The 24930-nt window shown below is 37.2% G+C and overlaps 2 protein-coding genes across 3 annotated transcripts in view; one reads left to right on the top strand and one right to left on the bottom strand.

Moving 5' to 3' along the window:
- The window catches only part of MAP3K19 (mitogen-activated protein kinase kinase kinase 19), a 71298-nt gene extending 62311 nt beyond the window's left edge, over window positions 1-8987 (top strand). The window contains exons 13-15 of the mRNA XM_074215052.1: window positions 1944-2090; window positions 4251-4948; window positions 8143-8987. Coding sequence (XP_074071153.1) covers window positions 1944-2090; window positions 4251-4948; window positions 8143-8209 — 912 coding nt within the window. The 3' untranslated portion in view covers window positions 8210-8987. The remainder of the gene's footprint in view (window positions 1-1943; window positions 2091-4250; window positions 4949-8142) is intronic.
- A 10453-nt stretch (window positions 8988-19440) lies between these two features.
- The window catches only part of CCNT2 (cyclin T2), a 45805-nt gene continuing 40315 nt past the window's right edge, over window positions 19441-24930 (bottom strand). Inside the window, exon 10 of one of the 2 annotated variants that reach the window (XM_074215051.1) lies at window positions 19441-24930. This exon is cut by the window's right edge and continues 3579 nt beyond it. The gene's annotated coding sequence lies outside the window, so the exon portion shown is untranslated. The other variant, XM_074215049.1, reaches the window with a different exon arrangement.

Genomic DNA, 24930 nt, shown 5'->3' with positions numbered 1-24930 from the left:
CTGGACAAAACCAGACTCAAGCAAAACAACAACAATGACAACGACAAAAACCCTTCTAACTTTAAGGGACTAACCTATGTGTGGGGAACATCCTGCTGGTGAATTTGGTCTGGCACTTCCAAGGCAACTGCAGGTGGGATGCAAAAGTCAATAAATCTAGGAGCATTTTAGGGGTGAATTAATTAAATGTTTGACCAAATATAACAAGCTGATTTTTAAGTTGATAATTTTGTACGATTGGGGACCAAAAACCTCTTGGTGGAAAAAAGGTTCCCCTAGCCCAGTGTCTCACAATTTATTAGCTTAGAATGGCAAGAAACTGCCAGCTACTGACCAGCGATTAAGGTATGTGAAGAGTGGAGAGTCTGGGGGGGGGGGGGTAAGTGGCAAAGTTGGGGATTTGAATTCGAGTTTTCTGAGTCCATTTCTATCACTCTTTCTATTTTATCATGCACCAGACTTAAAAACAAAATATACAAAATTAGGATAATTAATTTTGAGATAGAAAGGACCTTAAAGATCTATTATTCTTACCTTACTGATTTTGCAGTTGAGGAAACTGAAGTCCAGAGTGATTAAGTGGCTTACTCAATTTCATACAGGTAAGTAAGTGACAGAAATGTTATTTGAACCCAGCTCCCCAGACTCCAAATCTAGCACCTTTTCTGCTCCACCACACTTTCTCTAGGGACTTCTCTTGAGAGTGTAAGTTGTAGGGGTAGCTAGATGGTACAGTGCACTGGCCCTGGAGTCAGGAGGACCTGAGCTCAAATATGGCCTCAGACACTTAATAATTACCTAGCTGTGTGACCTTGGACAAGTCACTTAACTCCCTTGCCCTTCAAAAAGAAAAAAAAAGTGTAAGTTATAGAAAAGTTGTTTGTCTGTATCAGTGGAGGGAGTTTGCCCATCAGAAGTTCTACACACTGCTAAAAAATCACAATCCCAACAATAAAAGTCTGCATTTATGTTAATGCACCTAGAGCATATGTGTATGGTACCAAGAAAATATATAAAGTACATGGAAGATTTAATACTTTGAGACTTGGGACAGATGTAGAAAACTGTACTTTGCTAGCAAACAACTCATGGACCTTGGATTTCATATTCTAGACATTCTTAACCTGTGGTCCACAAACTTACTTTTAAAAATAGTCATCTAACTATATTTTAATAATAGGTTTCCCTTGTATTTAACTCTGAGAAGGGGTCAAAAGACTTCCGTAAACTATCAAGGAGTGTTCAATACAAAAAGGGTTAAGAATCACTTAAGAAACCCAAACTACTCATTTGATAGCTGAAAGTGAGACTCACAAAGGGGAAATAGTTACCCCAAATCACACATTTAGGCATAAATTTGTATTTGTAGAGGCTCATTGCAAGGGGTACAGATTATTTTCTTAGAGGCTCATTGAAAGGGGTACAGATTATTTTCTTGGTTCAAATTTCATCTGAATGAAAATACCACACTCTCAGAGGCAATAATACTTTTTAAAGTCTTCTTTCTATAGCCTACAATGTGCTTTCATATATGTTATTTCAACTCAGTGAAGCAGATGGTATGGTGACTAGTATAGAATTCTATGCTCTAAACAAAGATGCAGAGCCTGCATTTTTGCCCATTATAATGAAGGACTTGAACCTAGCTCTTCCGATAAGTATTTTTTTCTATCTCATTGCTTTGCTTTTCAGGTATGGAACACAAATCTTAAATAAAGTGTACCCCCAAATAAATACAGTTAATAAGTCAGAAGCATATTCTCAAAAAATCTTAACTGTTCACTGGGAAATCTGTATAACTTTAAGTTATATTAAAGCAACAAAGATTTTGAAGAAGTTTGTCATAGTGAACATGTTTCTGCAGCAAAAGTTAGGGAGGCATCTCCCTGTTCTTCAGTCCTAGCTGCATATTGTAATGATTTTCTTTTACTTTACTTTGCCAGAAGTACAGTAACAATTTCTGGCTTTCTGACAAGGATAAGTCTTGCTTCAGTTTGAATGAAAAGCCATTTTCAGAAAATAGTTTAAAGCCTGAAGAACCTATTCTGTGGACCAAAGGTGAAATCCTTGGGAAGGGTGCATATGGCACGGTAAGTTCAATAGGGATAAGGAAATGTTGAATCCTTGGGGAATGGCAAAGGGAAAATTTCATAAGGTACTTTTTAAATTTTTGTTAAATATGGAAGAGACAACCAAGTCCCCTCAGCACATCAACAAGACATAAAGGGAGAGGCTACTGTCAATAAGCCTATCAATGATACCAACTTCTTAATTTTGAGGAAATCGGGAAGCAGCTTATAAAATGGGAAACAATGTAGCCTATACTGGTCTTTTTGCTCTGACTATTGAGTTAAAAAAAGAAGGAATACAAGAGAACTGGGTAACATGTTGTTAAAATAGAAATTATAGAACATTGCAGCTCGGTGGTTTTCTTTTTCCTTTGACTCTCTGAACGTCTTGTCCACTGAGCTGCATTACAAAGTGTATTATAAAATCTTATTCTGATCCCCCTAACCTCCTTATCCCCATGCCACTTTCTAGTTAATATAGTAAATTTATAAGTTGCTGATATAAAGTAATACTAATCAGAAGTAAAATTGCAAGGGGGAGCCTAGAAGTCACCTACAGACTGTCCCCAAAATTAAGGAAGCATAACTGTTACTTGCAACATATCTCATAAATTAGGGGAGCATAGGAGCCACCAGAAACCTCATAAATTAAACAAGGGCACAACCTGAGACTGTGCTAAATCAGGGGAAGCCAGTGAGAGTTAACTATAAGTGTCTCTTGGTCCAATGAACTGCCCATGGTTTATAAACCTCAGGAAAGCTCCAGATAGGCTTAGTAAGACTTAATAATTTTGGGATGAGATGGATATATTAATGAACTAACCCTAAGGTATTGAGTCCATCCCCCATCAAAACTCTATAAAAATGAGACCTCCAAACTTCTTCTCCCTCCTGCCAGCACTTCTCCAATCTGCTAAAGATCCATGCTCCCTATATGCTCTCAATTTTGATCCACAGTTATATCAGGGATCTTTTTTACTCCTCCTTTCCCCATTCTCTTTCCTACCCTGCCTGCCTCTCTCCCATTCCCATTCCCCCAAACCTCCCCCTCTATCTTTAAACTCCCTTTGCCCCATGGACTTTTTGTCTCTGTACCTTCTGTGTCTTCTTAAAGTACATTCAAGCATTGCTACTCACTTGCTCTCATTGTGGTCATTTATGGGGGGAAAATGGATGTGCCTACCCCACTCACTTGACCCAGAGGGAGCTTCTTGTGGGCCCATTCCCTCAGTCACAATTAATAATTCCATAAATCAATTGATGATTCACTATCTGAAGTCTAATATAGTTTCCTGTATAGATGCTTATTGAATTAAAAAGTGTTTATTGAATTGAATTGTCTACATCAAAGAGCAATAATATTTTCTGTTACAAGGTTGGCACAGCTTCATTCTTGTTCTCATCTTCAAGATTTTCGAGGCAAAGCTCAAAGCACTCTAACATGGATTGCTTGAATTAGTTTTTTGGTTATTTGGAGAGCTGGAAAGGAGATAAGAATGGGAAATGTTTTCCTTATTGGGTACTGCTGGTTCTTAATTGCCTTTCCCTACTTTTTTGTTAGACACACTAGAGATTTGAGTAATTAACACTCAGCAAATTAGAGTATCTATTATTCTGAATAATAGATACTTAGTAAATAAATACCAACTGTATGTAAGTTTATAGTATTTAATAAGAGTTTATATTCTGCATAAATGTTTTATGGATTTTATGGGTCTTTGTGGCTTCTTTAGAGTCTCTGCCATCAACTATGTAAATAACCCTTATTGAATTAGTAGAAATAGATGATAGGCTTTCTTTTATAGATTTTGCAAATTCTGGAGGGGCCTCTTAGTAGCCCCTTAAACTTCAAGATTCCCTCAGTCTTATAGGAAACATTTGAGTAATTTTATCTATGGTATTCATTAAAACCATTTAAAAGGGGGCAACATTCCTTCTGTTATTTTTCCTTTTGACCCTAGTCCCAGTTCCAACTCAATGAAATAATTTAAGCTGCATTTTTCTCAAAGACTTTGAAATCACTCTAACTTGAGATTGGGGGGGCAAGAAAGATGGGGCTTAAAGATGAGTTCAGGGTCTAGAACTCATAAGTATTTAGCAAATGTTTATTGGCTTGATTTATCAAAATGCCCAAATGTTGTGTGGTTCATGCTTAATGGTTACTATTTGGCTTTCTTTTAGGTATACTGTGGTCTTACAAGTCAGGGTCAACTCATAGCTGTCAAGCAGGTAGCTTTGGATACCTCTGATCAAGTAGCTAATGAGAGAGAATATCAGAAACTGCAAGAAGAAGTGGATTTGCTCAAGGTACTGAAACATGTCAATATTGTGGCCTATTTGGGAACATGCTTGGAAAAGAACCTTGTAAGTATTTTCATGGAGTTTGTTCCTGGTGGCTCCATTTCTAGTATTATAAACCGTTTTGGGCCCCTGCCTGAGATGGTGCTCTCCAAATACACCAAACAAATTCTCCAAGGTGTAGCTTTTTTGCATGAGAACTGTGTGGTGCACAGAGATATCAAAGGGAATAATGTTATGCTCATGCCAACTGGAATAATAAAGTTGATTGACTTTGGATGCGCCAGACGTTTAGCCTATGTGAGCTTGACAGGTACGCATAGTGAAATGCTTAAGTCTATGCATGGGACACCATATTGGATGGCACCTGAAGTCATCAATGAATCTGGCTATGGAAGGAAGTCAGACATCTGGAGTATTGGCTGCACTGTGTTCGAGATGGCCACGGGGAAACCACCTTTGGCTTCTATGGACAGGATGGCAGCAATGTTTTACATCGGCACTCATAGAGGACTAATGCCTTCTTTACCAGACCACTTTTCAGAAAATGCTGCAGACTTTGTACGTGTCTGTTTAACCAGGTAAGAGGATAAAATTCAAAAATGATGTCATACTTTTGCTTGTTTGTGCACATCAAGAGAATTTTTCGCTCCAAATTTTAAATTTTTATTGGTATCTGTTGTTTTTTATATCAAGTAAATTTTAAAATATTTTCCTTTGCCACTCTGTAACAAAAGAATAAAGAAGAGGAAAAATGATTCAGTAAAAACTTAACATACTAATTGTGTAATATAGAATGGTTCATTTATTCTTTCTGTGCCTCAGTCTTAATTGTAAAATTAGGGGGTTGCATTAGATAGCTTTTGATATCTCTTTTCATTTTATGTCTCAAGATACTATAATTCTAAGAAAAAAATGTGATGTTTCACATCACATGGGGAAGGGAAATTCATTCTTGATCTTGATCTTGATCACTCTTGCAAAAAAGAAAAGGATGTGCATTTTCTCAACTAAACTAAGTTTAGTCATGTTAATTACCCAACATTCATTTAAAAAAATATTCTTTGCATTTATATAGCTGTGGACATTTTATGTTTTGTTTTTCTATTCTTACTTCACTCTGCAACAGTTGACATTAATTTTTCACTTGGATCTTAATTTGTAGACTCAAAACTGGAAGGAATCATCTAGGCATCTAGGCATCATCTAGTTCCAAACCCTCATTTACAGATGAGTAAACAGTGGGGCATAAAAGTTGAATGACTTCCATAAAATCACATAACAGACTTTTGACTAATGATGAAGTCTCCTTATGCCAAATCAAGAACTCTTTCCCCCTCTACGATACTGTCATGACTTTTTAAAAATGTCCCTGGGGCATCTAGATGGTACAGTAGATAGAGCACCTGCAAGGAAATCAGGAGAATGAGTTCAAATGTGAACTCGGATGCTTAGTAGATGTGTGGCCTGGACAAATCACAACTCCAACTGCCTCCAAAAAATAGCATTAGCCCCCCAAACCAACGCCTATCTTTTCTTTAGGGAATCAAAAAATATCATCATATAATTACATAGGAAAAGGATAGAGAAGTTAGACTAGAAAGTGACTTTTAGAGATCATATAGTCCAATTCTTTGATTTTATAGATGAAAGATATTGAGGTCTGAAGAGGTTAAGCCAAGAACACATAGCTAAAATCAACTGAATGAGATAAGTTTTACAGGAAAACTTGACCATTTTCTCCCAATATTTGGAAGGATTTTCAGGTGGAAGGGAGATTGGACTTATTCTGTTTGTCTCTAGAGGGCAGAACTAGGATCAGCTTTGGGAGGAAGATTCTGGATCAAGAACTTCCTTACAATTTGAGCTATCCCAAAATAGAATGAGTGCTTGGGAATCAGGAAATTGTGACCTGGGGGCAGGGGTACTACTTGGAGAGGAAGGTGAGGAGCTCAGTTTTCTTTACTAGTAGAAACATCTGGTAGACTGTTGGAGACTTAGCATTGGAACTGAGGTGAAAGGGACTGGAGAGGAGTATTCATAATCATAGAGGTGGTTGTCCAAGCAATGGGGAAACAGATGAGTTCTTCAAGGAAGAGACTTAAATCAGAGGGAATTGTCTAATGTTGGGAGTAGGAGGAAGAAGAGTCAACTGAATGAATGAAAAAAGGATTTATGAAGTGCTTAGAATTCCCCATGTGATAGACCTTTTGTTAACTAAGTTCTAGGGATGCAAATTTTAAAAAAAGCAAGACAGTCCTTCCTTTCAAATAATTTATATTCTACTAGGTGAATTCTATACATATAGTTAAGTTTAAATATGAATTCCTTGAAGTGATGATAGGCATTCAAAATTCATTCTATTCAAAATTATAATTAAGTGAAATATAGTCATTGGTTTCAGCCTAATAAATATATAGAATAATAGAATAAAAAATAGAATAATGGGATCACTTCAGGAGATTTTGTATACATTATTTGTGTAGGAGAGAGGTGGTTAGGAAGGGGCATTTTGATGAGGGAAGTCACTAGGGTGTTAAGTAGAGTGATAGGATCACTTGATTGACAAGATTTTTTCAGGAATAATAGTTTTAATTTGATCAATATTTCAAGAGCTGATAATGATTGATTGATTTATTGATTGATGTTTGTCCTTCATTCTTGAGGAAGACTAATAACATCAGGGAGGTGACATGCAAGTGATTTGAGTAAGAGGGTCCTGTGGATTTGAGTGAGACGGTGCTCAACAAAGACACCAGCCTCACTTTCTCCTCTGGAAGCCATCTGGGTCCAGTGGTCAGATAGTGCTCAGGATGATTGGAGATGGCCCAGAACTAGAGATGGAAGCATGGGGGTGGGGAAGAAGGCTCGAGTGCTCGAGAACTAGAAATAAGATGGTCTGAGAGCAGTATATGTCTGGGTGAGAATAAATACTGTGAATTCTAACCCATCTGAAGTCTATGCTCCTAGAACAAAAACTGGAGTACTTGGGAAGATGGAGGCTGGAAAACAATAGGTTTGCAAGAAGTGATAGAGGAAAGCTTGAAAGGGAAGGAAAGGATCAGAAAAGTATAAGGATGAGGAAGTTGAGGGAAGACAGCCTCCAGAAGGAAGGAATAGTCAGTGGGGTCTAATGTTTCCAAGGTCTAGGACAATGAAGACTGATCAAAAACTTGGGGATTAGGAGGTCTTTGATGCCCTTTGAGAGAATAGTTTCAAGTAGACTATAGTAAATTAAGGAGTCAATAAATGGTGAAGATATAAAGATAAAAGGTTTAGACCACTTCTCAGAAATCTGACAATATAAGCATCTAATGGAGTAATCATCAAGTGAATGGTTTTCAGGCATCTTGGTTCAGAGGAAAGACTGACTCTGAGCTCAGACCATTTGTCATCTTGGGCAAGTCAATTAGCTTCCCTGGTCCTCGGTTTCCTCATTTGTAAAATAACAGGGTGACTTAGAAAACTTCTGAGATCTCTGGACATCTACAAAACTATATTTATATTAATTACCCCATCTAGTTATTGTGAGAAGTGCTCTGAAAACCATCAAGTGACACATGAATGTGAGGTGTTACTAAGAAGGCTTTAGCATTGAGGAAGAGAAGGAGGAAAAGGGGGAGATTTAGTCTGGTGCTTTTGTATTTGTAAATATCTTAGTTTTACATTTTGTGCTTTGTCATTTTCAAAGAGGTTATTTTTGTAGAGATTTCATTTTCAAATCAATCAAATATTCTTTGGAAACCTCTTTTCTGAGCCTTTCCTTTTCTAACAGGGATCAGCATGATCGGCCTTCTGCTCTACAGCTCCTGGAGCATTCTTTCCTTCAGAGGACTAACTGAGTGGAGCTGTGGACATTCTCCAAGAAACAATGAAGATGTTCAGCTGTTTCCAAAGTGCAGGGACTGAAGGTGAAGGGCCATGAATCTTCTGGTTGGAATCCAGACTTAGCCAGAACCCTGTGGTTTCATCAGATGAAATCAGATGAAAATGTGACCATTACAGAAGAGCTTGCTTATGTCCAGTCAGGACTCCATCATGTGTATTTGGAGCCATATCAACTCAAGAGCCAGTTGTTAAATTTTCAGTGTGAGCATTTGTACCTCAGAAATCTTTAAATGCTATAATATGTTAATAATGTAGTTTAAGCTTAAGTCTCACTGGCCCTGGAGTCAGGAGGATCCGAGTTGAAATTTGACCTCGGACACTTATTAGCTGTGTGACTATGTGCAGGTCTACCCTGATTGCTTCTGAAAACAAAACAAAAAAAAAGTAAAAATTCTAATATAAATTATGATATTTTTATTTCTATGTTGTACTGAGGAGAGAACCCCCCCTGCCCATTTTTATTTTGTACTTTAAAGGAAAATAAAAGATATTCAAAAGGAATTAATGTTGAAAAGTGTTAAATGCGAGTAGATCAGTATGACCATTCTGAATTTCAAACACATTTTTGGCCATGGTTTAACTGGGTGGTGCTCAGGGACCCTGAGGGAAACCAGGTATGGAAGAGTGAGAAGGTTTCTTGTTCCACAGAGAGCCAGTTATTGAAGGTACTATATTATCCAATCAGGTCATTCTGTAGTTTACCCCCATAAATTATTTGTGATATCACTTGGACTCTCCACATACCATATAAGCTAGATTTAGGTAAGGAAGGTAGGCATCCCAGAGATAATTAGGACTTGGGCACTAAGTAGAGTAAAGATAAGGCAGAAGCAGATAAAGGAAAAGAATTAGAATTGAAATGACACATTATTGAATTTATTTATTTAAGGCAATGGGGTTAAGTGGCTTGCCCAAGGTCACACAACTAGGCAATTATTAAGTATCTGAGGCCATATTTGAACTCAGGTACTCCTGGCTCCAGGGCTGGAGCTCTAACCATTGTGCCACCTAGCTGCCCCCAAATGACACATTATTGAATAGGATTTTTTTAATTGAATAAAATATTCAATAGAAAGTTCTTAATTAAAGCATACTTTGAGGTGACATGTAGATCTCTTAACTACAAACTTGTCTCAGAAATCTAGTGATTTACATTACACATTATCCAACCTGAGTGAGAGTTTTTTTTTTTTAACTAGCAGAATTGTCAAAAGAAATTAGTGTGGAGAGAGTACTAGATTTGGAGTCAGGAAGACATGCTCTCAATCTTGCCTATAACACTTATTAGCTGTGTGATCTAAATTAATATGAACTTGAGGAAACTCTCTAAAACTTATCTACTAAACAATAATTGTGTTTTGACTTGTACTGGTGTGAGGCCAACACAAATTACAGATTGATGTATTGAGCTATAAATATAGGTCTCTATTCTTGTCTTTCTCTAATGCCTTATTGTGGCAAGGGACTCTTAGCAGGACTTAAAAATCCTAAGAAAATGCAAAGACTTCAAACTATGGATCTAAGAATAGGGAGAGAATAAACATTATTTTTCCAAATGAATTTTTGTTATTATAAATTCCTTACAGTATTACTTTGATAATTTTATTGGTATAGTGACAAAACTAAACTTTGGTAGTATTATTATTGTTATTATATTGGCACAGCTCAACCATGAGCTTTGCATATTCTTCTAGCTACTTGACTAGTTCTTTATTTAAGAAACATTTTGTAACTGAATCTATAAAAGTAGTTTTGGGGTTTTGGTAAATTGATTCCCAAGCATTTTATGCATTTTGTAGTTATTTGGAAAGGAATTGTCTGTTGGATTTTGCTATTATACAGCTAGGTGGTTGATTTTTAAGGGTTTATTTTGTAAGCCTGTGACTTTGCTGAAACTGTTGTCTCAATTAGTATTTTGTTAATAGTAAGTAGAGATAGTTTTATGTTCCCTTTACCTATATTTACATCTTTAGTTTCTTTTTTTCATATTGCCATTGCTGGTATTTGTAGAATTATATCAAATAATATAAGGAAGACTGGATTTTTTGATTTACTCTCATATTTATTAGGAAATATTTTAGCATATCTCCATTGCATTTGATATTTGCTTGTAGTTTTATATTATTTTTATCATTAAAAAAGATATCTATTTTTGTGGGGTTGAGTTTTTACAATTCATGAGTGATATACTTTGGTAAAGGCTTTTTTGTGCAACTATAGAGATAATCATGTGATTTTTGCATGTTTTTCTTTTTAATCTGGTTAATTATATTAATTTCCTAATATTTTCCTAATGTTGAGCCATCTTTGCATCCCTTGTATAAATCCAACAGGATAATAATGAACTTTATTTAAAAATTTTCCATCAATATTCATTAACATATAGCTTTTCTATTCTTTATTTTTCCCTGATTTAGGTATTAGGTATATATTTATCTCATAAAATGAGTCTGATAGGGTGCTCTTTAATTTTTGAGGATAATTTGTGTAATATTGCTACTGATTATTCTTTTAACATTTACTAGAATCATTCAGTGAATTAATCCATCAGGACCAAGAGCTTCCCTCTCCCTCTTCCCCACCCCATAGTTCCTTTTCAGCTTTTTTTTTAGATAGGATTATTTAAGATCTTTGTCTAATCTTCTGTTAGTTTGTAGTCAAACAAAATTCTCTGCCCTTTCTTGATCTTTTTTTGTTACTATAAAATTTTCACTTTCTATATATTTTTTCTAAAAAAAATTCTTTCCCTAACCATCTTCATTATTTATTTTCCCTCCTTATTTTAGATTTTAACTTCTCAATTCATGATCCTAATTTTTTTTCTTTACTGTCTTTATTCCTCATTGAGGTCTTGGAGCATGCCCAGATCATTTAATATGGATGAGTCCTTTTGGACAGATTGGTCTTTGAAAAACTTCCAGGTTAGAAGTTTCTCTTTTTCCTGCTGCATCTAGAGAATGAAATTCACATTCACCTGTTACAATGCAGTTGGCACTGAACTGGGACCTTTTTAGGTCCCATGGCTTGGGATGACTCAGTTTCTATTTTTTAAATTATTATTCATTTGTTTCTTTCAGTTTCAGGTGCTAATCAGTTATTCCTTTTTTCTCTCTGGAGTTTGAACCCTTGGAGCCAGGGTTCTAGGCAGCTTGTTGTAGGAAGCCAGCTTGGTAGGGAAGACCAGAGGAGCAGGGTCCTTGGGGATTGATTTCAAAAGGAATTTTGTCTGAGTGAATTTGCCTACAGAAATTGAGTTTAACTAACAGCCTAATTCCCTTCCCCTCCTCAGAGAGTAAGGCCATATAGAGGGGATGTGTGGTGGGAATGAGGATTAAATCCCATGTGTTGAGGAGTAAATTTGTCTATTTGTGATTATATCTTTGAAGTAAAAATTTCTTTGTAAATTTATTAGTGGTTAAATGGAATATAGGGGACCCATCTCTACAATTGGAGGAACATCACTGACAGGCACTGGAACCATTGACATAGAACCTAGACACCTAACCCCATTTAAGGGAACTGGAGAACCCTGAGGTTCAGGAGAAAACCTTATGTTTAGGCAATGGGGACCAGTTTTACAAAAGGAAAATCATGAATCAGATGTTTAGAAATGAATGATGAAAAGCATTTGGATGAAGAACCACAGAGGGAGAAACAGAAGTGATACTGGGCAAGTTTCTTTGGGTAAATGGGGCAAATTTTTAAAAAATTATTTTAAATTCATTATGAGAAGGAAAAGAGATTGCATATTCACATTAAATTATCATAAGGCACAACTGGGACATGTCTCCTGTCATATTCACATACCTGCACAAGACTTAAAATCAGAAGTAAATTGTGGTAGATCTCTAGGTTTCTCTGATAACTTTAATAATTACCTGGGGGCAGCTAGGTGGCACTGAGGAGAGAGCACTGACCTTGGAGTCAGAAGGATGGGAGTTAGAATCCATTCACAGTATCTTGCCACTTACTAGCTGTGTGAACTTGGACAAGTCACTTAACCTTGATTGCCTCCAGGGCCATCTCCAGTCATCCTGATTCATATCTAGCCACTGGACCCAGAAGCCTCTGGAGGAGAAAGTGAGGCTGATGACAGCACTCACTTCACTCAAATCCAATTCATGTGATTGTTTATGGTATCACCTCTCTGATGTCATGGGTCTTCTTTGAGCATGAAGGACAAGCATCATCATCATAAACAATTACCTAACATTAGCTGTAAAGACTAGTTTAACTTGATTAACATCTCTCCAAAATCACTGTTTCTTGCTCATGATCCTTGAAGTGCAGGGGATTTCAGGATGAAGAACACCTGCACACAGAAATAGCCACTAACAGGGACAGTCTGTTTGTGTGTGTGTGTGTGTGTGTGTGTATGAGTGGGGGTAGGGGCAAAGTCACAATGGGTTGCACACAGAAGTGTGATGAAGTGAGGGGTATCTATATTTCAGTCAGAAGTCCTGAACCCCTCACACTTCTATGTCATATAAGACAAAGAGCCAGTATACTAATGGAAGACTATCTTATTATTCATAGGACAAATAAAAGTAAGATTATGTTCTAAATGACTTAGGACAGGAGGAAAGAATCTGGAGCAGGGAAACAAGAGAGTGGGATCAAGCAGACTTAATTCCAGCAAGAGAATGAAAGGGCATTTCTCTGAGTGTATTAGTCTTGGCTTCCTTGCATCCTGGCGTACTGGAGACAACAATCAAACTAGTTTCTATTAGTCAACAGTTTCAGCGTTTTCTAAATTCCAGAGACAGTAAGGATCAGTAGTAGGCTGATTTCCAACCAAATTTCTATTCTAGCATTATCTTTTGAAAGTCTGAGTTTATTTGAGTCCTATTCTTTGGGTTACTCTGGAGTTTCTTTTTTGTTGTTCCACAGTTGCTGGAATGTATGTTGAATTCTCTTTCACTATAAGTCTGCTATTCTCTTTCCAGGTATGATATCTTGGTCAGATCTGTATTTCTCTGTAGAGTTATGAAGGTGACACAGAAGTTACAGTGATGGACTTGAAGCCAAGAAGACCGGAGTTCAAAATCCAGCCTTAGATACTTGCTGTTTGACCCTGGGTACATCAATTAACCTCTCTTTGCCCCAATTTCCTTCAAATGTAAAAGGGGCATCTTACTCTCTCCTCAACCTCATCTCCGGTTGTGAGGAACAAAAGTGATGCTTGTAAAGTACTTAGCACAATGTAGGCACTTAATAAATCCATCCTTTCCTTTGGAGCTAGGGTGGGTGAGGAGGGGGTTCAGAATGATTCATTGATGTGGCAGAACCATACTGGGCCATCCAAGATGCACTTTGAAGCACAAGTTTGATAAGATCTTGAGAGAATGTAGTGTTTCATTTTGGTTAAGCTTTAACTAATTACTACATTCTTGGTACTACAGGTATAATCTCTATTTCTTTCTTTGGAGATCAATAGATTGGTGGGACACTTCCATCCTGCTGATCACATATTCACTAAGTACAAATCCTCAAACACTTCAACAGAGCTGTGATCACAGATCACAATGTTTGGAGTCTTTTAATTCTTTTAGAAATTTTTGCATATTCTCCCATACTAGAGAGAGGGTTTAATCCAATTTGTAGGAAACCTTTGAATTCTCTGATATTTCAAAGAAAACAATGGAGTATCCAGACTATTCTTTTGATCTAGACTCTGAGCAGGATTTTTTCCATACAAGTTGCACAAGGGTAATCATCTCTCTTACCAAAGAGCACACCAGGCTCAGAGAAGGTAAGGAACTTGCCTGGGGTCATACACTTATCAAGTCTTAAAATATTAGAGTTTAGATTCAAGCTAATGTCTCTCCTGATTCAAAGTTCGGTTTCTTTAAAACTACCAACACTGGTCTTGGCCTTAGATTTTCACGCTCCTCTGTCTCATCTTGGAATTTCCCTTATAGGGTAGAGCCTTCTAACTTGGTGGCTTTCTTGACTTAGCTTTCTGGCTTTCCCACTTCAAAGGTACCTTTCATCCTTTTCAACTTTCTACCTTTCCTAAACATTCCTTGAGGCAGGAACTGTCTTTCTTTTTGCTTATATTTGTAAGCAAATATACATATAAGTGTCTGCTCCTTTGATTCCTTATACCACACTAGAGAATACTCTAGGGCTGAGCAAGTCATCCAGATTCCTCCTCCCCTTCTAACTCCCAAAAAGGAATAACAAAGGTGAGTGGATTTTTCAAATTAAATGTGATTTTGACTCACTCCTAGTCAAATTATGTTTTCTTAAATGGGTTATTTTTTGGTTATATGTTTATAACAATAATAGTAATCATGGCAATAATGAAAGAGAACTTGGCATAGCAGGTAGAGAACAAGCTTCCCAGTCAGACCTGGATTAAATGGGGTTTTTTTACATTTATTTAGAAATGAAAGCGGCGATGCCCAATTAAGTTTATATTCTCAAGACATCAACCATGATTAACTCATTTCCTTTTATGACAAGATTACTAGACTGTAAATTAGAGAAAACTCTATGGTATAGCTGGATTATTTAGAGACATTTGACCCAGTCTTATAAGATTCTTGTGCACAAACCAGAAATATGAGTATACTTGGAACAAATTGACTTACACCCCAAATATAGGAATTAATGAATGTGTCAATCTAGAGGGAAGTGATTGTTAGAAGATGTGCTGATGCTCAAAAATAGATATGCCAAGCAATAGTTAGGATTCAGACTTGTTTCTTGGTTCCAAATATCATTTTGCTTCATGTTGATATTCTCCAGTAGAGTGCACTAAGAATCTTTTTTTATGGCTTATCAATTTAGGAAAATCAGTGATTTGGATAAAGGCATAGATTATCCACTTTGTAAATAATGGAAAACTGTGAATTCATTAATGCTCTGGACAAAATAATGATTCCAAAAAAGATCTTGGCAGACTAGAATGTCCTAATCTGATAAATCAAATTTAAGTACCTACAATGTGCTAAACACTATATGAAGCACTGGGGAAACAAAAAGATACAAAAGGCAAAATATTCTGCCCTAAAGATTACAATCTTAATAGGTCAAATATAAAATACTATACTGGGCTTCAAGGTCATCAGGAAGTGGGATTAGTTGTGTGAAGATGTAAAGCTTTTCTTTGTGAACAGTTCACCCAACATGAGTCCACCCAATCATCATAGCTAATAACAATATTCTACTGTTTAAGATGTGAGGGGTGATAATGAGCATTCCAATAATGAAAATCACACTGCACTTTATGCTAATGGATTCACAACTAAGGTGTCTTTGTTCAGTTTCAGATCAGGAAGCATAAAGGAAAATGATCAGAAATCATAAGAAATCTGTTGTCTCATAAAAAGGATCCTCCTAATAAGGAACTTGCTGCCTTTATGGACCAGGAGACCTGGAATGTTCAAGAGAGTTGCTTTACTTTGCCTAAGAGGGCTCATCTAGGAATAATAGGTAAAATTATAGAGGTTAGATTTTGGCCTACTATTAAAAAAATCCTCTTGGTCATTGGGTTTGGTTCACAACTGGAAAAGGATAATTCAGGTGGTGGGGGATTCTTCTTGTTAGAAAGCAAAAACCAAGCAATAACTCGATATTGTTTAATGTGTGACATTTCTTAGTCAGTTATGCTAGTAGGGATTGTTGCTCAAAGAAAAATGATGATCATACAAAGAGGCTAACTGGCCAAAATAAAACTAATAATGGCTAAATAATTAAGGAAAATATATAGCTTCTGATGACAACTCACTAATGAAACCTAACATTCCCCATGACTTTACTGGTATGCTCCTCCTACTTTATTTGGTTTTAATCATCTATTCTCCCAGCTCTTAGCTGATAGAGCCAACCTTAGGCACTAAATGCAGTTAGCCTTTTCCTCATCTGCCAGTTAATGATACTCTAATTTTTTTTTTAAACAAAAAGTATGCTTTAATCTGTATTCATACTCTCAACAGTTCTTTCTTTGGAGGTGGATAGCATTTTTCAATAAAATTTTTCAATTTCAAATTGTCTTAGACTATTGTATTGCTGAGATTAGCTATGTATTTCACTTGATTATCATATAATATTGCTATAACTCCCAGTTCTGCTCACTTTGCTTTTATATCAGTTCATATAAGTCTTTCCAGGTCTTTCTGAAAGCATTCTTTCCATCCACCACAGCTTACTCAACTATTTTCCAGTTATTGGACATCTCTTTAATTTCCAATCCTTTGTAATCACAAAAAGAACTGCTATAAATATTTTTGCACATATTGGTCCTTCTCCTTTTTTAAAACATCTTAGTGGAATACAGACATTGGAGAACTATTTCTGGGTCAAAGGTTTTAGACAGTTTTATAGCCATAATTTTATAGGCATAATTTGAAATTTCTCTCCAGAATGCTTGAATAAGATAAAAGTGGAGCTTCTAGAACTCCACCAACAGTATATTAGGGTCCTAATTTTCCCACATATTTAATATTTTCCTTTTCTGTAATTTTAGCCAATCTAATAGGTTTTAGATACCTCAGAATTGTTTTAATTTTATTTCTTTTTTCTTTTTTTCTTTTTTATTCTCATTTTGTACAAATGTTTTTTTACATTAATAAAATATTCTTGTTTACAAGTAAACAAAATACCCCTCTTCCCCCATGAATATGGATAGACTTGCTTGGGCGAAAAAAGTAAAGGGGAGAGAAAAAAAATTAAAATTAAAAAAATAATAGTAATAATTGTAGATATGGCCAGGTGGCACAATGGACGAAGCATCAGCCCTGGAGCCACAAGCACCCGAGCCCACATCAAGCCCCCCAAACCCAACAACCACCCAGCCATGTGGCATGCAAGCCCCCCAATCCCCACTGCCCTGCAAAAACCAAAAAGAAGAAAAAAGACCCAAAACAAAATAAAATAGCAACAACAGTAGGGGTGGCTGGGTGGCAAACAGAGCACCTGGCCCCCGAGCCAGGAGCACCCAGGTCCAAATCTGGCCCCAGACACCCAAAGATCACCCGGCCATGTGGCCCCAGGCAGGCCACCCAGCCCCACCCGCCCTGTACCCTCCCCCCAAACAATAACAACAAAAAATGTGCGCGAGTCCCCGCCCAATTCCAACAATTCTGTCATGGGTGGATCTCATTCTTTATGATAAGTCCATCACAAAAGTTACTTCCATATTTTTCCACCATTGCCATTGCTGATCGCAACTCCCTTCTTTTTTATTTCTCCACTACCATGTACTCTATTTTCTTTCTCCTTTCACTCTGACTCTGCTGTAGGGTCGTTGACTGGCTCAGCAGACAGATCCCTGGTCCTGGGGCCAAGAAGCCCTGAGCCCCCATACCACCCCTTAGGCCCAGAATCCACCTGGCCCTATGGTCCTGGGCAGGCCATCCAATCCCAGCCCCTTGCAAGAAGTAAAAAAGAAAATGTGTTATATCTGACCGCTCTCCCCGCCACGGTCCATCCTTTCCTCCATCCTTTCCTTCATCACTCACATCCCCACCCCTTCCCCCTGCCCCCCCTCCTTCTTACTCCAGATGCCTATACCCCATTGAGTATATATGCTGTTTCCTCTCCTAGCCACCTCTGATGAGAGCAAAGATTCCCTCATTCCCCCTTGCCTCTCCCCTTCCATATCATTGCAATAGCTCATTGTAATAAAAAAAAAATCTTATGTGAAATATCTTGGACTATTCCCCCTCTCCTTTTTCTTTCTCCCATTCCATTTCCCTTTTTTCTATTGACTCCATTTTTACACCATATTTTATCTTTGAATTCAGCTTTCTCCTGTGCTTCAACTATAAAAGCTCTCTCTACCTGCTCTATTAACTGAGAAGGTTCATATGAGTATTATCAGTGTCATTTTTCTAAGCAGGAATACATGCAGTTCATCCTCATTAAGTCCCTCATATTTCCCCCCTCTCCTCCAATCTCCATGCTTCACCTGAGTCCTGTATCTGAAGATCAAACCTTCTGTTCAGCTCTGGCCATTCCAAAAGGAACCTTTGAAATTCCCCTGGTTCATTGAAAGTCCATCTTTTTCCCTGGAAGAGGACATTCAGCTTTGCTGGGTAGTTCATTCTTGGCTGCATTCTAAGCTCTTTTGCCTTCTGGTATATTGTATTCCAAGCCCTATGAGCTTCCAATGTAGCTGCTGCTAAGTCCTGTGTGATCCTGACTATGGCTTCATGATATTTGAACTGTGTCCTTCTGGCTGCTTGTAATATTTTCTCTTTGACTTGGGAGTTCTGGAACTTGGCTATAATATTCCTAGGGCTTGGTTTTTTGGGATCTCTTTCTCGGGGGGGATCGGTGGATTCTCTCCATTTCTATTTTGCCCTCTGCTTCTAGAATATCAGGGCAATTTTCCTGTAGTAATTCTTTGAAAATGCTGTCAAGGCTCTTTTCCTGGTCATGACTTTCAGGTATTCCAATAATTTTTAAATTATCTTTCCTAAGTCTGCTTTACATATCAGCTGTTTTTTCAATGAGATATTTCACATTTTCTTCTACTTTTTCATTTTTTTGGTTTCTTTGTCTGAAGGATTTGTTCTCAGAGAGTTTTCTTATCTCTTTTTCCATCTGGCCAATTTTGCTTTTTAAAGCATTCTTCTTCTCAATAACTTTTTGAACTGTTTTATCCATTTGACCTAAGCTGGTTTTTAGAATGCAATTTTCTTCAGCATTTTTTTTGGATTTCCTTGACTATGCTGCTGACTTCATTTTCATGTTTTTCCTGCATCTCTCTCCTTTCTTTTCCCAGTTTTTCTTCCAACTCCCTCATTGATTTTCAAAGTCTTTTTTGAGCTCTGTCATAGCCTGAGCCCAATTTCTGTTTTTCTTGGAATCTTTAGATGCAGGAGCTTGTGCTTCCTCATCTTCAGACTATTTTGATCCTTCTTGGGCTCATTTGCAAAATATTTCTCAATAGTCTTCCTTTTGTTTCTCTGCTTGCTCATTTTCCCAGCCTGGGCCTGGTTTTGGGGTGCTTCCTGAGCTTTTGGGACACTCCCACAAGGGTCTCAGTGTGTGAGATTCTGTCCTCTCTCCTGGTGTGAATGAACATAAGCATCCCTCTCTGCCACGGGGCTGAGGTGGGGGGGCCCTGCTGTTCTATGGGGGGGGGGGGCTTAGACTGCTATCAGGATCTGAATGTGGTCAGAGCCCCAGAATCCTGTTCCTGGGGCTGAGGACAGAGCTTGGCAGTCTCTCTTCACTCCCCTCCCTCAGCTCAATGGGCTCATGCCCTGGGGGCTCCTGCTTACCGGCTCCGCCTGCTTCTGTTTCCTGGTCTAGGCAAAAGACCAAGCTACTGGCTGTGTGCCCCGAGGGCTGGGCTCCATGTGCTAGCTCTGGCAGAGGTTCCCTGCTATTCCCCCACTTTGTGCCCGGTGCTCCTCGGGGTGCAGCTCAGGAGACTCCCCCGCTGCTGTGAGCTGTGACTCCCTCCGGGAGGCTGAAGTTCTTTGGCTCTGGCAGGCCACCCCTCTGGCAGGCCGCCTCTCCGATCCCGGGGAGCAGAGCCTTTCTGCTCTTTCCCAGGTTACCTTGAGTAGAACTGCCTCACTGGGTCCCTTTGTGGGTTCTGTCTCTCGAAAGTTTAGTTAGAGTCCTTAGCTGATGAGTTTTATCAGAGAGCTCCTAAGACTGGATCCCTTCTTGTCGCCATCTTGGCTTTGCCCCCCTACTCTAATTTTTAAAATGGGTGCTTTTCCAGTTATCTCTGAGGACTTCTTAACATATTTTCTAGTAGGGGAATTTTTTTTTGTTCCATGCTTTCCATAGTCAACTTAACCAAGCATCCTACCATCATTTCATCTAGTTCAGCCCCGTCCTTTTTTCTCAGTTAACTGGTTCACTTAACTGACTTGTCCAAAGTAGTAAAGAACATAGGGAGTTGATTCCAAGTCTTTAATTCTAGTTAATTGGGCTCTTCCTCAAACTGACATATCTTAATTTTTATGCATTCGAGAAAGTTGCCATACTACTTTTTTTGTGGTACATATTTGTGATATCTGGATCTTATGGTATGAAAATTCTTCAATGTTTCATTGTTCTTTCTATGATCATTAGCTATTTTCTCCTCCTCCAATTCTTTTATCAAAATTATATAAAAATCCCCATCCTTTCCCAGCTCCTGTTAGTTGATGTTATCACGGAAAAGAATCTAGTTAAAAATAAGTTGAAGGGTAGAAGAGGTCAAGGTAACTATCTTTGTACTTCTTTCATTCATAATGTTAAAATTAGATTTAATTCAACCAACATTTAACCAGGTAATGACTGTGTAAGACTCAGAAGTTAAAGACTGTACCAAGTTTAGATGATGTACAATTCCTGAATTAAAAAAAGGTTATAGTACACATGCTAAATGGTAAAAACATAAGAGTAAAGCAGGCTATGAAGTTTAGGAAGTATATGGGAGTACAACTTGGGGAATAGTTGGAAGGGATGGTAAAGGTCATCCTAATTCAAATGTCATTTTAGTTGAGAAAATTGAGACTAAGATCAATAACTCACCCAAAGTCACATAGGTTGTGGCTGACATGAGATTGAGACCCATTCCTCTGATTCTAAATTCAAGACTTTCTATTGCATCAAGGGTTTTCCCTGATTACAAGGGTTCTTGTTGACCAAGAAATCTGGCAACTTGAATGGAAGGATTTTAAGAAATAACATATCTGTCATAAAAGATGAAAATGTCACCTAGATAGAGTATATAAAAATAGATTCAAGGAACTTAACCCAATTTGTAGTAGTAGTAGGAGTACTACTACTACTACTACTACTACTACTACTACTACTACATGGAAGACCTAAGTAACTATAGTAGTTCAGTCAAGTGATGCAAAGTTGTGTAAGGATGGTGACACTGGAATGGAGACACACGGAATGGGGAGCTAGCTAAGACTTGGTAACCATTTGGATGAGGGACAGGACAATATCCAAAGCTTGGGTGGTCTGGTTGAATAGGGCTGCCACTGCCTGAAACATTAAAGCATTTTTACAGGGGGCAGATTTGAGTTAGAAATACCAGAGGAATTATCTGGGTAAAAGAAAGACAGCAATTTCATCCATGCTTCAGGGGTAGAATTTACAGAGTCAATGACAAAATGTTCAGAACCTTCACAAAATACTGACAAAAATGAGTTCAGAGCCAGCAGAAATGAGCAGGTTGAACTGGTAGAATGCAGTGTCTCGAAAGGCACAGCAGTAGAATATGTTTAGGAAAGGATGGACCAGTTTCAGAAGAGCTCAAAGTTGACCAGGAAAAAGGTCCCTGGATTTAGTATTACTTAGGTGAAAAATTTGTGTAGAGGGGAGGAACTACATTTCTAACATTTTCAACTCAAACTGATCCATGCTGATTAATACCTTCCATATAATGTTGATAGGTAGCTCACTCTTAAATAAAAACAAAGTAATCCTTGACTTCAAGGTAATTACATCATGGGAGCAGGGTGAAGTTAGGGGGAAACAACAGGCACACAAATTAGTATTAGACCATATTAGGCACTGGTTTTAATAGCCATTTTTAATAACATCTATATAGTTCAAAGGTCTGCAAAATTCATAGCTCATTCTCAAAATAACCTTTCAAAGTAGTTGCTGTTATCTTATAGAAGAGGAAACCTAGTGACAGGTTCATTGACTTGGCCTGGCCAGGGTCATAAAAGAGGCAGTATTCCAACTCAAGTCTTCCTGGTTCCAATCATTAAACCCCCTAGACACCATTGGCAGCATGGATAACTAATGACAAAAATCAACTTAGATGGAATTGGGTTACGTAATTTTTCTTGAGATAACGCACCCATCCTCGTTTTCTTATTAATGCTATCAAATTAACTTGTATTTTCTAGATATTTTCTTTTAAAGGAACACCCTACTATTCAACTAACCCAGGGGGCAAAAACTGTAATCTAATTGAGTATACTTTCTTTGGACTTACACTGACACTTGACACTGTGATACTGGGCAAGTTACAACCCCAATGCCTTACTGCTACCCCCTCCCCCCCAAAGCTAATAATGGCAATTGTCAGGGACAACTTGCCAATGTGAGATGAAATGCTTATTAAAATCTATTGTTAAAATTTCAGTTTTTCCAAAAGTAGTTGTCTTGGGGCAGCTAGGTGGTGCAGTGGATATAGCGCCAGCCCTGGAGTCAGGGGTACCTGAGTTCAAACCTGGCCTCACTTATTACCTAGCTGTGTGGCCTTGGGGAAGCCACTTAAATGGCTAGCAAAAATCTAAAAAAAAGTGTAGTCTTAGAAAAGTACAAAGGCTTTTATTTAAGGTAAACATAATTTCTACTTTTGAACATCACTAGATTCATCTGCAATTGTTATTTTGCTACCAGGTCTTAGCTTTTTTTTGCTCAAAAAATCCACACCTTAGTGTTGTTATTTTAGGGGCTTAAGGCAAAAATGTTGACATTTCAGGTGCTGGAAATAGATTAATTTTACCGATGTGCTTAGTAGTTTCTAATGAAGATGAGGGTTAAATCAATCACTATTAGAATGGAGACAACAGGCCTTTAGATTAGAGTGTATGATGATCACATCAACTGTTTTTCATCTAGTTTGGGTAGGGTACTTTTAATATGTAATTAAAAGTTAATGGCAGAACTGTTAGGTAGCATACAGTACACAACACTGGTCCTGAAGTCAGAGGGACCCAAGTTCAAATACCTCCTGACACTTGACCCTTAGTGTGATCCTGGGCAAAGCCTCACTGAATGCACATTAAAAACTATTCATTGTTAAAACTTCAGGATTTGCATAAAGAGTCTTAGAAAAATACAAAAGCTTTTAAAGTGAAAATAATTTCTACCTTTGAATGTTAGCAGCTATGAATTATTCCAGTTACTGAGTTTTCAGTTCATCAGCTATTTTCAAATTGAAGTATTTTAACACTCATGTGGTTTCATGTCTTAGCTATCTGAATCAGAACTCTCACAATTTGGCTTTCTTAAAATACCTGTGCTATAAAGTGGGCTAGCTTAAGGGAATCAGCTATCTTTTGTGACTACATCTCAAAATGAGGTCAATTTAATACTGGGAAGATCATCATAGTTTAAAACTTTTCATAGCCTCTGCACATCTACAAGGGTCAAATTACAGAATTTCTTTTATGGTTGACAAGTTTAAAAATTGCCATCCTAGCAAGAGAGACTGTAGTGTATGTGTATGTGTATGTGTATGTGAGAAAGTGAAATAAATTAAATATCTAGTAGTTCAACTAGAGAATTATTTTTTAATCTAAGTATCTTCTTGGATGTAGTAAGGAACCTAAACATAATTTAAGTATGCTTAAAATGTTCCAAGTTGTATGTGTTTTACTTTCACAATTAAATTGAGACAAATTATTTTAATTAAAATTAAATTTTCAAGAGGGGCTTAAGCAGGATAGACATTAAAACCAAAAATACTTCTAGATTTTTATACCCCAAAACTTTCTTCAATGGAGAGATGTGTTAATTTAATGATTACTTGATAAATCAGTAGGCTTTTATACTTGAACAACCTTCCCCTAGTCAAATTCACTGCATGCATGTTCTCTAAGAACCAATCTACTAAGTTCACATAAATTCCTCATCTCTGGAAAGCAACTTCTGACACTATCTACAAAGAAGAGGGGGGTTTTGTCTTGCATTGAGGAAAAGGGTATCTATATAAACAAAATCATACTCTTTTCAAGTACTTAACTTATTAAAATATTTGGGATAAGTGTTTTCCAGTACCTCAAGGTCAAATATCAAACTACATGTTAATTAAACCAAATCTGCTTCCCAAGAAAGGGTTTAAGATTTTTCTTTGAGCTTTCCTATGTATGAAGCCTAATGGAGCCTGTTCCAACTTGGTAATTACAATTTAACAATAAATCACTCTTTTAAAAGATGTTTAAAGAGAATACATTTTAATAATATTTCAACAATAAAAAAATCTTACCAATCACCTTAACTTTATACATCACCTTGTGCATATGGAATTGCTATAACTTATAACTAAATAAATTATGGTAACATCTTGGTTCATTTACTACTGCTAAGAGAGGAAGACTTAGTAATGACTTCACTTTACTAGAAACTAAGGAAGTCTTATTCTTTGGTAGAGCCTACTGAACAGGCAGACTAACTAATGGATTTTATTTATGAAAAAAAGAAAGATCTGCAAAAAGAAAATACAAATCATTGAATTCCAAGGGCTTTCATTTAATGGAAATAGATTTTAAAGAATTTCCACAATTATCCCTTTTGTGGTTGCTGATGGAGGTCATTACCTCATTATAATAAATTGTTCAAGGAAAGAAGAGTGAGGTTAAGGAGTCTGAATAGCTCACACAGTGTTGTAAAAATTACAACTGGCTGCCTTTTAATAAATAAAGTCATTGTATAGAGTTACATTTACAGAGCAAAAAGTGAATACATAGCACTTCAAGTTCAATTCTGTGGAAGTATCAACGAGTACTAAACCATAACAAGATACACTAGCTATTTTAGAACCTTCCATCATTAGCACCAATTATAAAGATTCAACAAAATTACCTTTATTCCCACAACATCTCAAAACAAACTCCCAAATTCTTAGTGAAGTTTATTAAGTGTAGTTGCAGACCTTAAATATTCACATTGTTTTCTATTTCAGTCTGAAAATAAATTCACCACTTTTTCTGGACATTCTTTACAAAATCTTATTAAAATTCCT

Source organism: Macrotis lagotis, chromosome 1 (assembly GCF_037893015.1).
Source record: "Macrotis lagotis isolate mMagLag1 chromosome 1, bilby.v1.9.chrom.fasta, whole genome shotgun sequence".
NCBI classification, from domain to species: Eukaryota; Metazoa; Chordata; class Mammalia; order Peramelemorphia; family Peramelidae; genus Macrotis; species Macrotis lagotis.
This window is presented reverse-complemented; position numbering and strand designations above follow the sequence as displayed.